Source organism: Antedon mediterranea, chromosome 1, assembly GCF_964355755.1.
Source record: "Antedon mediterranea chromosome 1, ecAntMedi1.1, whole genome shotgun sequence".
In the NCBI taxonomy this organism is placed as follows: domain Eukaryota; kingdom Metazoa; phylum Echinodermata; class Crinoidea; order Comatulida; family Antedonidae; genus Antedon; species Antedon mediterranea.
The window spans coordinates 944,148-960,447 of record NC_092670.1 but is presented as its reverse complement, the minus strand read 5'-3'; the positions used below and the strand labels follow the sequence as shown (position 1 = coordinate 960,447).

The 16,300-nt window shown below is 32.4% G+C and overlaps 2 protein-coding genes across 3 annotated transcripts; one reads left to right on the top strand and one right to left on the bottom strand.

The window, feature by feature from the left end:
- Positions 1-103: 103 nt before the first annotated feature.
- Positions 104-6,794, bottom strand: LOC140052034 (uncharacterized). 2 transcript variants are annotated; one of them, XM_072097417.1, is made up of 6 exons: positions 5,798-6,794; positions 4,674-4,775; positions 4,357-4,406; positions 3,638-3,761; positions 3,093-3,257; positions 104-641 (listed from the first exon to the last, which is right to left on the bottom strand). In XM_072097417.1, exons 2-6 carry the CDS (start codon positions 4,696-4,698, stop codon positions 619-621), a joined length of 387 nt encoding a protein of 128 aa, XP_071953518.1. In that variant the 5' UTR covers positions 4,699-4,775; positions 5,798-6,794; the 3' UTR covers positions 104-618. The 2 variants fall into 2 exon arrangements, with proteins under 2 accessions (XP_071953518.1, XP_071953510.1); XM_072097409.1 differs by having other exon boundaries at positions 6,566-6,794.
- On the top strand, positions 5,377-16,264 carry LOC140051998 (transducin beta-like protein 3). The gene is made up of 23 exons (XM_072097370.1): positions 5,377-5,459; positions 7,211-7,358; positions 7,571-7,615; positions 7,792-7,869; positions 8,540-8,688; positions 9,032-9,121; positions 9,386-9,539; positions 9,680-9,773; positions 9,945-10,156; positions 10,542-10,683; positions 10,782-10,840; positions 11,140-11,243; positions 11,457-11,589; positions 11,937-12,167; positions 12,578-12,648; positions 12,870-13,026; positions 13,638-13,696; positions 13,884-13,987; positions 14,225-14,296; positions 14,590-14,748; positions 14,886-14,982; positions 15,310-15,808; positions 16,124-16,264. Exons 1-23 carry the CDS (start codon positions 5,434-5,436, stop codon positions 16,223-16,225), a joined length of 2,985 nt encoding a protein of 994 aa, XP_071953471.1. The 5' UTR covers positions 5,377-5,433; the 3' UTR covers positions 16,226-16,264.
- Positions 16,265-16,300: the final 36 nt, after the last annotated feature.

Below are 16,300 nucleotides of genomic sequence, written 5' to 3'. Positions count from 1 at the left end.
TTTGTTGTGGAATTAAATTGGGGAAAATAACAAGACAGATAAAATGAGAGAGACGCCACAATTAAACGTTTAATCATTTATTAGGTCATGATCAGGAATAAGACATTAATAGGATATTACAAAACATGCTAAATAGACTATTAAAATACGCTGATTGACAATGTTGAGGAATTAAACAATCATTTTCACAGTATATATCATTATGAACAGATATGTAACATTTTATTTATTACTACATTATTTACATTACACACACATGGCAAAGCACCAATAAAATTGCACAGCACATTAAGCAACAACTTGAATGTTTGAAGTTGCTGGAGGGACCTTTATATAAATGGAGTTGTTATGACTGACTTTATGGTTAAAGAGACTTGCACACCAATCTCTGGTGTTATAGACACTTGCTTAGTACTTGGCCCTAATATTACACTTTAATATTAATAACGCATAAATACAGTTTTGTGGGAACCAGTAGGTTGGACAAGCAATCAGTAGTACTTAAATGAAGAAGTGTGGAAGACATCTACATTAAGTAACTAATCTAGGAGCACCGACACTAAGGCTGAGAAGCTGTACTGGGATTATAGCCAAATCCAAATGGAAAGTAGCAAACAGTTAAGTCCAGGCTAACTTGCATTCTAAAAGAAAAAGTTATGTTTGTTATCATCAAGTAATAGTAATTATATTCTTGGTTCAATCATGATGTTAATATCTAAATGTTTATAAATCCAAATGCAAATTACTGAAAAAATGCTGTGGCTGGATCTCAATGAAGATACAAAATAAAATAAGCACCGAAAAAATGACAATGCTGTGGGTATCAGTGGCTGGATCTCAATGAAGATACAAAATAAAATAAGCACTGAAAAAATGACAATGCTGTGGGTGTCAGTGGCTGGATCTCAATGAAGATACAAAATAAAATAAGCACTGAAAAAATGACAATGCTGTGGGTGTCAGTGGCTGGATCTCAATGAAGATACAAAATAAAATAAGCACTGAAAAAATGACAATGTTGTGGGTGTCAGTGGCTGGATCTCAATGAAGATACAAAATAAAATAAGCACTGAAAAAATGACAATGCTGTGGGTATCAGTGGCTGGATCTCAATGAAGATACAAAATAAAATAAACACTGAAAAAATGACAATGCTGTGGGTATCAGTGGCTGGACCTCAATGGAGATACAAAATAAAATAAGCACCGAAAAAATGACAATGCTGTGGGTATCAGTGGCTGGATCTCAATGAAGATACAAAATAAAACTAGATTTAATTCGTCCCTATGACGAATTATAGGTTATATGCATTGATTTAAATAAAGATAATTGATTGATTTAAGATATTTTGATTGATTGATTTTCTCAGAATCTTTAGTTATTTATAATAATGATAGGAGCTTGCTAACGCAAATACAATAGCCGGTATCATAATCCGATCAAAGATCCTTCTGCGTATATAACGTCATAAACCACATTTGTGTTTTTAAGTAAGTTTCATTATAAATCATCTGTATAATCTATACACTAAGAAATACAATTGAACAAACAATACGGGTAATAAAAAATAATCTTATTTCGTTTCGTTTCCCAAGGTGAGACTCGAACTCGGTACCTTGAATGCTATAGACACGACCAAAGACCACCGAGCCATACACAACTGACTAAAAATGATGGAAATATTCCTCCGTGTATTTACTATGCAGTAACCACTTTGGTGCAGATAGATTATTACATACCGCAATGAATTATAATGTTTTACTATGATGACATCTTTAAAGATTTTTTAAAATGATGCACTGTCAAACTATATACTTTTAACTTTAATATATGAACTTCTTAAGGAAGAAAGTTAATGTTAAGTTTGTTATTTCGGCCTAAGAAAATGTTATAATTTGTTTGATTGTCGAAATTAATTTTTGTAAATTTAATATGCCATTAATGATGACTTAATCAACTTTTGTTCTCTTAATTTCATAATAAATCATACATATGATACATACACTTCAAGAAAATGAAATAAAAAATCCGTGTTCCCGAGCATTCTAACGATATATATTAATTTTAAAATTTAGCATATTTTCACCATTTTGTTAACTTACACGTGCATAGCCTGTCACTTTTGACGTGCTCGTATAACGCTGTTTCGCGTTGAAAAGTTAATACAATATGATGATATTGTTAAAGAAAGGTTATACAACAGTAATCGGACAAAAACAGTGCGCAATAACGTTTGACGCGCAGTGCGCGTGCAAAAATCTGCGCACTTATGGCAATTTTTTTAACGCTTAAAATTGCCTGAAACGTACTCTAATTTCATCGAAAATAAATTCTGAAAATTTTGAACATTTTAAGCGCGCGTACGCATGCGTTATATGCGCTACGCACGTAATTGTATTGCCATATGATGAAATATGACCTGAAATTTATGAGTACCAAATTTTGTTTAAAAGTGATTCATGCTTGTGAAGATATGATTACAAACGTGATTTTGTTAAATCGCGCGTAGACCGCGTAATGTTTGATTCCGCACCGTGAAAACATAACCACATCGATTCCTGGCCATAAGGAATATACTCTGAAAAATTGACTTAGTTATATGAAACTGATATCAAGATAATTGACGGACAAATAGTGCTAAGGAAAGAATAAATAAAGAAATAAATAAAGATTCTGACAGAATCAAGAGGTTATATGCATGAATGCATATAACCTAATAAGCACCGAAAAAATGACAATGCTGTGGGTATCAGTGGCTGGATCTCAATGAAGATACAAAATAAAATAAGCACCGAAAAAATGACAATGTTGTAGGTATCAGTGGCTGGATCTCAATGAAGATACAAAATAAAATAAGCACCGAAAAAATGACAATGTTGTGGGTATCAGTGGCTGGATCTCAATGAAGATACAAAATAAAATAAGCTAAATCAAAACGATAAAGTAAAACAGCCAGAAAAATTGACACCAGCAACACCATCTTCTACAATATGTTTATAATTGAGAATTATAAATCCAAATGCAAATTACTGACAAAAATGACAATGTTGTGGTTGGGGTCAAAATTATAAAAATGTTATTATGAAACAAACCATTCAAGAAGTTGACAACTTTTTTATGACCATTCTTGGCTGCCAGCATCTTGGGTGTTCGTCCTTTGACTGTCTTACAAGTATCATCTACTTTTGCCACATCTATCAACCATTTTACTACTGTTAGATGTCCATTTCCTGCTGCGTGGTGTAGGGCTGTTCTGCCTATTACAAGGAAAAAGATGTTTTGTCCATGTGAAAAATAAAGATGAATAAATCAAACTTTGAATAGGCCATCTTGTAGTGTTAATAAAGTTATTCACTTTCGCAGAAAAAAACCTAAAAAAATAAAATAAACGGGTAAGTTTAACCAAAAACCTGAGACTTTTGAGGTCAATTAAGAAACTTGACTTCTGGTTGGGTATTTTTTTTCTTTCAGGTACTAATATTGTTAGTGTTATTGTGGTCAATATTTTTTTTTTTATTATGTGACATTAAAATGGCATATTCAACAACAAAAAATTGTTTACAAAATATTTATATACCTGTACTAATAAATTGTAAGCTAAGCATTAAAAGTAAAAACATAAATTAAAATAGCTTACCTGTTACATCTGTAGAATCAACGTTGGAGCCCCTTTGCACCAAGCATTGCACACAATCCAAATTACCATTCATTGCTGCTTTATGCAATAGAGTCAAGTTGTATGGGTATTTGTAATTTGGATCCTGTAAATTAACAACAAATGTACTACTACTATGGTAGCCAGGAGCTGGACAGTTGCTCAATGCCAGGGTCTAACTTTTTGTCAACTATTTAGCGTGCCCTTATCCTGCCTAAAAAGTTGATAAAAATCTGTCTTGATTTACAGTAGTCTAGGTTTTGTTGAATCAGTCACAGATTTAGTTGATTTTTTTTTTAATGTTAGTCTGAACTACGACAAAAGTTTAGTTTATACAGGTGTCTGTCTAAAAGAGTGACCCAGTAACCTACTCTGTTCTTAAACATTATTGGTACTTTTTTTTTTTATTCCAATTTGGTCCAGACCATCAATGGTTCTTCAATATCCATTTTATAATGCTTTTCAATATTTTTTAAATATTCTGCAGTATGAATGTTAAAGCCCATACAACAATTTTTTTTTATATATTTTATCATTTTCAAGACTTAAACAACGGCTTTGTATTTATAATTAGAACTCTACAAGGCCTACTGTGACGCAGTCTTGCATTGTATATTACTTTAGATAATTGTGACTTTACTGCTGCTGGGCCTATTAATAGGATATATAATTACAAGAAATGAATAGTTTCATATAATTACCTGTCCATGATTTAAATGGTCGTTAATTACTTGTAATGATCCGATAATAGCTGAAAAATATTAACAAAATTTCTTGAATCTTGAACATCATTAAACTATAATTCATTCTTTTAAGATATAAACACAATTATGAGATAATTCATGATAATTGTAAACAACACGTATACGAATGAAATAATAAAAAATATAAAAATTATAAACAGAAAAATAACGAAACTATAATGAAGATTGTTTTGAAATGGATGAAAATGGGGGAAAGGTGATGGTTTGCAAGCTGACATAATTATTTCACAAAAACGTAGAAAACAAGAACTTACCAGCTTCGTTGGCTTGTTGATACATTGTGGAAAATGAGTTGTAGACAATGAAAGGCAGTAGGCTGCATTAATCAACTTGAAACAATGGTTGTAAACAAGTCTCTGAGGATTTTAATTAATTATCAAATGACATCATCTCCATCTAACTAGCTAGGCGGGCACTCAATCTTCACTTATTTGTTAGGTCTGCCTAGCTTATCCTACATAAAAATAAACACACACACACACCAACAAAAGAAGAATACTTTATGCGTGAAAGTGTGTACGCAAGCAACAACCCTATTACTGCTGAACATAAAATGATTATAATAATACAAAAGACACCAGAACCACAACAACAAGTGAGAAGTGACACAGTGATTTTGTTTACGTTTCAAAAGTGAATTGCATAATGTGAAGATTCGTCCATTTGCAAATAGGTACACTTCTCATTTTATATTATTTTTATAAAGGATTAATCCTAATAAATATTAATTAATGTAATTGACTTGTTTATTAATTTACGTTTTATTTATTTTAAGCCTAGGTTAAACTTATGTATGTGGATATTTAGTGTTTACCTTCCACTAAAATGAACTAAACCATCATAAATTGTTAGTGAATAAAGGGTATTGGTTTGGCGGTCCAAAACGATATTCGAATACAGCTTTACAAAAAATTCAATATATGTTCTCTCTGTTGTGCATGCCACGTAAAATTAAATGGTAGCTCCCACGTGCGCCTTTAGAAAACAATTTGTAAAATAAGATAAACAACCACAATGGCACCCCCGTTGTTAAAACAAAGGTAAGTAATTTATAAAGATAAATAAATAATATATTACAAATTTATAATATTGGTATTTCGAGCCTATAAATATGTTTAGCTTACTTAATAATAGTTAGGCCTCCCAACCACCAACAACCATACTCACGTCACGCTACACGCGACGCACCAAGCCGTTCTAGTATCTATCGTGAGGCCGACTACTACCTGGCTAGGCCTAGCTATAGAGCGGTATTCCTACGGATGAGAGATATAACAGTGGAGGTTTCCAGCACTTTTAGAATAGTATTTCTAGGTATTTATTATTTGTATTTGTAGAGTATTATAATATTAGTTAGATAGGCCTCTAGATTTTATACCTTGGTTGGTCCAAGGTAGGAGGCTTGGTCCTTTGTGAAACAACTGGGACTTTGCCGCGATTTTTTTTTTCGTACATAAGTTGGGGACCCCTTCATGAAACGTCACAAAATAAACATGAATAATTCATCAGTTAAATTTGTTGTTCCGTGTGCACCCAAGCGTATAGCAACAAGAAGTGATTACACAACTGCGATACGATACTTTCTACAGTATAGTAGGCCTAGGATTGCAAGTCAATTCACGTGATTGCCTTCGCGCACTCTTCTTCACACAAAATGTGTCGAGTCGAGGCTAATCGACAGCTAGGCAAGACATTAAACTAAGTAGTAATTCATTGGACATAGCCCAAAGAAAGCTTAGACCCACAAGAATAAAGAATGTGTATAAAAATTTGTGTACTGTATTTTTTTAATTCTGCTATTTTATTATCAAACAATATGCATGTACTCAAAGGAATTTTAAAAATGCGCGTATATGAACACATGAGATGGGAAGATTTGACCCACGAGAATAAAAAATGTATTTTTGTGTAATGTTTATTGTTTAATTTTGCTGACTTATTATTCGGATTGTGTCATACCAAAGATAGTTACACTTACTATCTTTGGTCATACCTATAAATACACACACACGTCACACACACCCACACCACACAGCTACTACTAGAATAGACATGGGTTTAGAGACTAATAATTAGGCCTAATAGTATTAATAGAAACTATAGTTTTAACACGTAATTCTTTAGTAATAAATTATATTAAAAACACCATAAACTAAAGGCTGATTATTTCGACAATCCACACAAAACGCCGCTATTCTTCTATGAAATCGCACGCCGCAACAATAGCGGAGATAGGCCTAGAATCTTGTGTAATCACTTCTTGTTGCTATACGCTTGGGTGCACACGGAACAAGAAAATTTAACTGATGAATTATTCATGTTTATTTTGTGACGTTTCATGAGGGGGTCCCCAACTTATGTACGAAAAAAAAAATCGCGGCCGGGCCGGCCATGAAATGAATGAAGTGTGAAATTTAAATTTAATAATAAATAGGCCTATAATATATAGGCTAGGGCATATAGACTAATAATAATAAAGTAAAATGAAAGCCTGTTTTATTGATTATTTAAAATGTGCAATAATAATGCAATATTGTATGCATTGTACATTCTTCTTGTTGTTTTGTATCCTATTCATATTATTTATTCATATTAATTCATATTATTTAAACTTATTTTCTATTCTATTCTATACAAGTTTTTATATGGCGCCCTACAAAGAACAGAACACTTGACATTTAATTGTTTTAAGAATATGATGTGAAATACGAAAATGATGATTGTATTTCCATCCAACAACAATATTAGTTTATGTAGGCAAAGTTTATGATCAAACTTTTACTTTTTTCAGCTTGAGTGTTGTGCATAAAATTGAGTCTGTTTACACTGGTGGCAAGGTAGAAATATCTAAGGATGGTCGGTATATCTTCTGTACTTGCGGGGAAGCAGTCAAAATATTAGAAGCCACATCTGGCAAAGTTCTACATTCTCTAAAACAGGTCAGTAAAGGTCTACAGAGGAGGAAAACTGCATCATCGTTATGACATAAAATCTAAAATCATGATGGACTCAATATAAATGGCATTGTCAATAAGTTTAACATAGGAATCCCATCGGCCAGAAATCTTTGTGATTGGCATGAAAACCATGAATGTCACCTCAAACTGAACCATTTCTGTTTTAACCTTTTATTGTATTGTTATTTCTACAGGATGATGATGAAGTGACTTGTTTTAGTGTCAGTCAAGATGATCAGGTAAGCTGACCAGCTTTTATTTAGGGAGAATTTAGATGAGGACAAACTTAGATGAGGACGGACTTATAATGAGGAAAGACTTTATGTGTTAATTCAATTGTTCTACCAATCTCTCTATTCCCGTAGATTTAATTGCAAAATAGAATAGTACCTGATTTTATTTCTTCTAAAAATAGATTGTAGTGATTGCCTATAGGAGTCTTCTTATTCGTCAGTGGGATTGGAAGGAAGAGACATGTGTCCGCACTTGGAAGGTATATTGTGTTTTGCAAATGATCTGGATTTATGATATTATTTAAACTTCATCATCAATCTATGCAATACACATTTGCATCCTTAAACAAAGTAGGCAAGTTAGGATTGGTGTCACGAACTACTCTTACGTATGTTTCCGAGCTGTTGAAAATATTTAGGAACTCCATTGTGATATAAAAGTATAAACACAAAATCCACAAAGTTGTAAAATAACTCAAAACAAAGCTTTAATTTCAATCAACTTCAACTTTCAACAATCCAGTAAGCACTTTAAACAACAGCTTTACAATAACTTTTACAATCGAATATCCAACACCCTTACAATCGTTTTACATCTCTTTATATACAAGATGTTCCTATCCTTCTAGATCGTTCTTTATACTTAATAGCATACTGGAATGTTCCTGATTGTTCTTATAATAATTATACATGGTTTCTTAAATCAAAACATCTATTCTACACTATGCTACTGTATTTGTTAGGAATGATAATTTATTACACTTGGATAGTTTGAAAGAGTTATATTTCTAGCAGGGATCTAGCTGAAAATAGTTTTTACAACTTTGTGAACAACTTGTCTAGTAGCTGCTTGTATTATAATATGCTATGAAATAATGATAATATATGCATATGAAATGAATACCACTTTCGTTGTAATTATTTACTAAGGCAATTCACACAGCCCCGATTGTCAGTATGGCATTTGATGCAACCTCCACACTCTTAGCCACTGGCAGTGGTGACCACACAATTAAAATTTGGGACATAGTACAACAGTACTGCACACACAACTTAAAGGGTAGTCACTCAGTTGTAAGGTATGTGTGAATACTGTACATTATTTTATTATCAATAACCTAGTTAAATTGTTATAATTGTCCAATGTTATGGTGTTTACATTTCAAACCCAGTATACTTGGTTCTAATCTGGATACAATACCATTAAATTCGGAACAAAAAGAAATAAAGAAATAAATAAATAAAAGTGGAACTGTGTTTTGGTAGTTAACATGCGTAACCCAGTGTCGTGGCTTGTAAAGTATGCTGAGCCTTGCTTTAAATTCATATAGGATACACATGTATCCAGCTAGGCCTAGCTGGATACACATGTATCCAGCTAGGCCTAGCAAATAACTTACTTTATACATTGTTTGTTCATAGTTATCTGAAGTTTCATCCGAATATTGAGAAATTACTGTTGTTTTCTTGTGCTGGATCCTTTATATATGTTTGGGATCTACAAAATAGCAAGTAAGTTTCTTTATAAGTTTATGAATGTAAATATAAATGCTATAATTATAAGCAATGTGTTAGGAAACAACATTTCTTTCTCCCTTTTATTTTATTTACCGTATGTTGTGTTTTATTTTTATGATTTATGTAAATAGGTTCTGCAAAAACAGAAACTTCTTTATGCAGGATCCTTACCATCATTTATGTACTTTAATTTTTTTTAAACCATGACTAAAGACATGTGAATAAATGAATTATTTTAATGTAAAACGGTAATTTCAGGTTGAAGGTGGGCTTAGAGACCCATTATGGAACGGTCACAAGTTTAGATTTCTCTTCGGATGGACACAGAATGGTTTCTGGTGGAAGAGACAAAGTTTTGGTAATATGGAATGTAGAAACAACTGAACCAATCAACACCATCCCTGTAATGGAGGTAAGGTGCTCAGCAACTGTATAACACTCAAAATATAATGCAGCCATCATTCACATTGTTATTTTGAAGTTCATACGTACAAAGACTTATGGCAATGGTTATTAGTCCCTGTATATAATTAAATGTTTACTTTTTTTTAGGTGGTTGAGAGTGCTTTTTGGATACCACCAGATTGTCAAGAGAGACTTGGCTTTTCCTGCAATAATCCTGTAGTGATGATTGGTGGATCACTCGGTAATTCAAACGTGTTTTAGTATGAATATTTATATATTTATATCATCATATCATATATATATATAAATATATCAATATTAATGGAAGAGTCCAATTCCCATAATGTATGCCTGGATAACATGCATTAACTCTTCTAAAACATTTTATTAATGTATATTTCTTTAAAATCAGGGTACCTTCGAGGAATTGATTCTGTAAATGGTCAGGTAGTTTATCAACAGACAACGGTTGCCACGACGATACCAGTTCGTGGTGAGAATGGCGAATTAACCAGTGTGATCACATGTGCAGAATTGTGTCCAGCTATTGGTCAGATAATGCTAGTCACCTATGATCATCATATTCTTTTTTACAATGTTGATGGTGGTGATTTGCATAAACAGGTCAGTAGTATGTGTTACAGATTATGACAATAACAATTTGATTATTTATTGGGCAGATTGTTACAAACAAATATTCCAGCTCACTTAAGGCCAATTTACACAGATGAGCGGTAACGGTAATAAAAATATAGAATCTATGTTATTCCTTATGACCATTTACACAAAGCATGGAGTGGACGGCTGGTTTCCTTTGAGGATATATACATCCTCTTTGTGGGCACACTGCTCGTCTGTGTAAATTGGTCCTAACAGCTAAGTATGTTAGTAGGGAGGTGTTTTAGTCATCATTTGCCATACCAGTTGTACACATGATATATGACCTACCTATTTTCTGATTAACAATCACTAACTTTTTAATTATTTTACTGTGTTTTTCTACTTTTAGTTTGTTGGATTTAATGATGAAGTTCTAGATGTAAAGTTTGCTGGTTCTGATGATTCTCACCTCGTCGTAGCAACAAACAGTGAATATGTCAAGGTTTATGACATTTCAACTCTGAACTGTCAAATTTTGCGAGGTCACACAGGTATGTACGAGTTCTTTGATATGTTGATAACATAACTTTGCAATCATTCATTTCAAGACTTAATAACATTTTGTTTTATTGTTATCATTTGATTGTAGACATTGTGTTGTCTGTTGATGTATTTAACGATAAGAAGACTATGGCAAGTAGCTCTAAGGTAAAGTAAAGGAGTTCACTATATTCTTGTAAATACTTATAAATAATTTATTCTCTTTCAATGTGCTTGGATTTATTACCATAATTTTCAATAACTATAAAGATATCTTTATTCAAAAATTCATCAATAATCATAACTTAATTTTGTTGCAGTGTAAAACTGAATTGTGAAAAAAGTTGACAAAAAACAATGATATTGAAACAGACTTAAACACTCCACTTTTGTTAACCTACAAATAGTTTTTTCCTGCATGGTTACTCACACTCTAGAAATCTGTCTTTTTTTCTAACATCTCATAGGATAATACAGTTAGGCTTTGGAAAATGAACACTGAGCAGAAGTTTGAGTGCATAGGAGTTGCATTTGGTCATACCCACTCAGTAGGAGCAATTGCTTTGTCTAGGTAGGTAAAACATTTTCATAATTTAAAATCATTTTGAACTAGCTGTATGACTTTCATTGTTTATCAGAGTAATTTTGTAGCTCTCAAATATTATTGTCTTTTTCCGTGGTACTAACATATTAATTTTGAGCAATAGTATGTCAACATGAATTCCCCTTTGGACAAATAAAATGTTGAATGTGCCTGTGCTTTACCCACTGCTTTTTAAAATAGGTTGTCGGGTAACTTCATTGTGTCTGGCAGTGAAGACTGCACTGTGAAAGTTTGGAATATTCCAGAAAACCTAAAACCAAGTAATTCACCACAACACCTGGCAGTTAACTTTACACACCGAGCTCACGAAAAGGTAACCTAATCAAACACATTAATACATCTTTGCTTCAATTGTATGTGAATGTAAATGTACATGTCAATGTATTTGTTGTGACATCAAATTGAAAAGCTTGTGGTGAATTTCTAAAGCTCCGTCTACACCATCACACTTTATATCACAAAAAAAATGTCCCCAAATATGGTAGTGATATGACATTGTCATGTCCATTATTACATAGTTTGATAGTGTAGACAGAGCTTAAAGCATCCGGTCAAGTCAAAATGTATTTTTTCTACCCAAAATAAAACCTTAATTACAATTTTTTTCTATAAATAATCAATAACTTCTATAAATAATATTTGATTTTTATAAATTTATAGGACATCAACAGCGTCGCCGTGGCACCCAATGATAAACTGCTGGTGACTGCCTCTCTTGACAAAACTGCTAAGCTTTGGAATTTGGAGAACCACACATTTTTGGGAACCTTTCGAGGTCACAAGAGAAGCATCTGGTGTGTTCAGTTCTCTCCAGCAGATCAGGTTGTAGCCACTAGCTCAGCTGATGGCACAATAAAGATCTGGTCAATTACAGATTTTAGTTGTGTTAAGGTTAGTTACCGAAATAATAAAATTCATTGAAGTCAGTAGGCAAAATTGGTGGTAGTCTGGCCTCCAAATTGTATGCAATGCACTTGGCCTGTTATATCACGCTCTGGGCCTGTTATAACACACCTTAAGCCTGTTATATCACGCAATAGTCCTGTTATATCACACAATAGTCCTGTTATATCACGCAATAGTCCTGTTATATCACGCTCTAGTCCTGTTATATCACACCCTAGGCCTGTTATGTTACACCTTAGGCCTGTTATATCACGCCTTAGGCCTGTTATATCAAGCAATAGGCCTGTTATATCACGCAATAGTCCTGTTATATCACGCTCTAGGCCTGTTATAGCATGCAATAGTCCTGTTATATCATGCCCTGTTATCTAGAATATTTTCTTTTATCATTGCAGACTTTTCAAGGACATGATACTTCAGTTTTACGAGTCGCCTTCCTTACAAGAGGAATGCAGTTATTGTCCAGGTAATTTTTGTAATTCTTTCATTTTAAAAGTTGTATTCTATTAAAAAATTACTGGATCAGGAACACATGCCTAAACTTAAAAGTAAAAGTATCATTTTAAAGTGTTTTTTTGTAATTTATCTTTGTAAATATAGCATTTATAACTTGGGTGAGTTGTTTCTTTCTTGTTTCATTCAGATTTAAAAAATTATAAAATATTTCTTGTCATGTTTTATTTACAGTGGATCAGATGGACTTTTAAAGATTTGGTCAATCAAAGATAACGAATGTCTTACAACTTACGATGAACATAGCGACAAGCTCTGGGCACTTACCGTCAATTCATCAGAAGATACTGTTGCTACGGGAGGGGCAGACTCTGTCATTGCTTTCTGGAAGGTTAGAAATCTTAGAAATATGCACTGTTTACATACCATTGTAAGATAAGGTAGTGTTGAGAAAACATATTTTAGCCGATTATCAGTATTGTCTTTGTTTCTAATAATAGGCCATAACATATTACAGACATCACATGTGATACATATATGACACTGCATGACAGAACTTGCCTATGATACTGCACAGGTAATACCATATATGGTGATACAGTACAGAGAATTGAATGTATTTACATCAAATTGGGTGACATTTTCACCGATGTTGCTAGTGATTTTATAGACTTGTATAAACCAATATAAATAAGGGCATGTGGTGCAGTGTGTTGGAAGTTGGACTACTGATCGTGGTTTGAATCCAACTCTCGTCACGTTGCTTGTATCCTAGGCAAGATACTTTAATTATGTTTGCCTCTCTCCAACCAAATGTATAAATGGGTACCCGGTTAGATAAAGACACAGCTTTGCGCTGATTACTAGCTGCATTTGATGGGAGTATGTTTCCATATGTGTTTGATCCAAAAACAAATGTCTGGGGTAATAATGTTCAGCGTATATAAATCCAGGATATATTATTATTGTTATTAAATAATATTTTAAACTGTTTGTGCGTAGGATGTAACAGAAAGGGAATGGGAAGAGAACCAATCAAAAGAAGAGGATCAAGTTATCAAGTGAGACACTCTGTTTTTATTTTTAAAGCTCAATTTTATTACAATTTTAGTTAGTACATGGATCATTGATGTGTTGAAGTATGAATTAAACATTAGGTAACTTTTTTTTAAACATATTTTCTTCTATGATAGAATTTTGTAGAATGCTAAACAATTTAATATATTGTTGTATTTGTTTTTTTCGCAGACTACAGCAACTATCAAACATGATTATTGGTAAAAATTTCAAGAAAGCAATCGGGTTGGCTCTAACGTTGGAACAACCATTTAGACTTCTTAATATTTTAAAAGGTATTTAATGGACTTAATTACGTAGTTTTGGTTGCCGTCATTTTGATCATTTTTGTGTGCGATACAAACATTAAAACATTAACATGCATGCACTTGTTTGAAACATTAGTCGTCTGCCATCTTTTATTTCTTAACATGATATAATTATAAGAAAAAGATTGAAATATTGAGTGAGACAGTCTAAGTAAGCTTTATTGCTTTGATCACAAACACTGATAAATTTATTTATTTCTGCAGGGATGTTAAATGAATCCGATGGCAAAGCATGTCTTGCAAATATTATTGCAAAACTCAGACTTGATCAAATAGGTAAGACTAACATAATATTTTGAAATAGATCTATCAAAACCTTTCCTTTCTTATATTATAAATACCATACAGGTAATTAAGTGCATAATCTCTGTTTCCATTTTTATTGAATCCATCCATCAAGTTCTAAATATAGCATTACATTGTGATTTCTATTGTCTACACTACCAAACTGTATGTGACAACAAAAATGTGATGTGCTCATATGGACACGATGACATCATATTACTACCATATTTGGGCACTAGTTTGATAGTGTAAACAGTGCTTAACTTTCAATTGTTTTTCTTTAGATGCATTACTGAAGTTTGCCGTTCAGTGGAACACCAACTCTAAGCACTGTCATGTAGCCCAAGCTGTAGTGAACACGGTGCTCAGTCAGTTTTCACAGGCCCAGCTTTTGGAGTGTGTCAACATTACAGAGAGTCTTGAAGGCTTGTTACCTTACACTCGTACGTTAACTATAGCAATATTCAACAATTATATCACTTTATTAATATTGAAAGAATATTATACCCATTTTGAATATTAATTATTTGATTCGGAAACCTAGAAAAATGATTTTACCATGATTTCAATTTTGTTTTAGAGAGACATTTCTCACGAATGAATCGTTTAATGGAGCAATCGATGTTTGTTGAGTACACTTGGCATAGATTACGAACAGTAACAGCACCCTCTATACAGTGAGTTGAATAAATAAATGATAAATAATGTTTACTAAGAAATGATTGGGTGTCTGTATGAGGGAAGGGTAAAGTGCACACCTAATATTGAATTTCTTTATTTGTGGAAAAATAGAAGGGAAAGTAATATTTGTTTTTAACCCTGTATTATATTTTGTAAATAATTTAGTTTTCTTGTAAATAGACCTATCGTTAAATCACTTTTCTTTTATTTGTATTACTCTAGACGCACCTTCATTCAAGAAGTGTGTCACTGTTTTAAGAGTGTAGCTTCCAAATAAATTATTTTTATTAAATTTTTTTTTAAATAAATGTTTATTTCTATAGAAATGCGGATGAAAAAAGAGAAATTAACGCAGAAGAAAGTTATTACATTGATGCTGAGCAATTTTCTTTACGGAATAAAATAAGTGTTCCTTCCACATCTACGCAAGTACAAGATATTCCGTCAACTTCTGTCAAACCAATCCAAGGCATATCAGAAAATATTATAGAGAAAGAAAATGTTGCTGAAACAACTATAGAAAAGGTAACTCCATCTGAAACAGAAATTCCTGTTCAAAAGAGATCGGCTTCTGAAACGGACATTAAAGATAAATCACAAAAGAAATTAAAGAAGTCTAATAGATTATCTCAAACAAATGGTAAATACTTGTCAACAAAGGACTCGAATCCAGAGGTGAAAAACAATCATAATAATAACCGTTTAGAAGAAACATCTCCAGTTGATTTTGAATGGGATGAAATGACGCATAATTGGAGCGACAGAGACAATGAGATGGACACAACTGATAAAGAACTTGTTAAGAAAAAGTCCAGGAAGTCGGTAAGTGTGTGTAATGTACACATAGATTATCTATATCTTAAAATGCTATCAGTATGAGTATATATCTTTATTCATCTCTCATGGGGCAATTAACAAAGAAGGAGATGGATTACATCATCTTACAATAAAACGCACAAATTTCAACATCAAATATAAAATATATTTTTTCAATTCAAAATTTTTTCAATTATAAAATGTTTAAGTTCAGTAAATAAAAAGGAAAAATGAAAAGGGCGCTACAGTATATAAATATTATTATTATTATAGTTGATTTTATTTTTAAATTATTTTTTCGTCATTGATTTCCTTTTCTAGCTACAAACACTTGTAAAGAAGATGAAAGAAGACCAAAAACAAAACAAAGAAAAATTGAGAAAATCTCAAGGAAAAAAACAAAGAAAGTCTGCCACAAACTAACTTGATATTTTATAGTAAATTATTTGTAATGAAATCTATAAACAACACAAGTATCTACTCAATTTATCATTTATT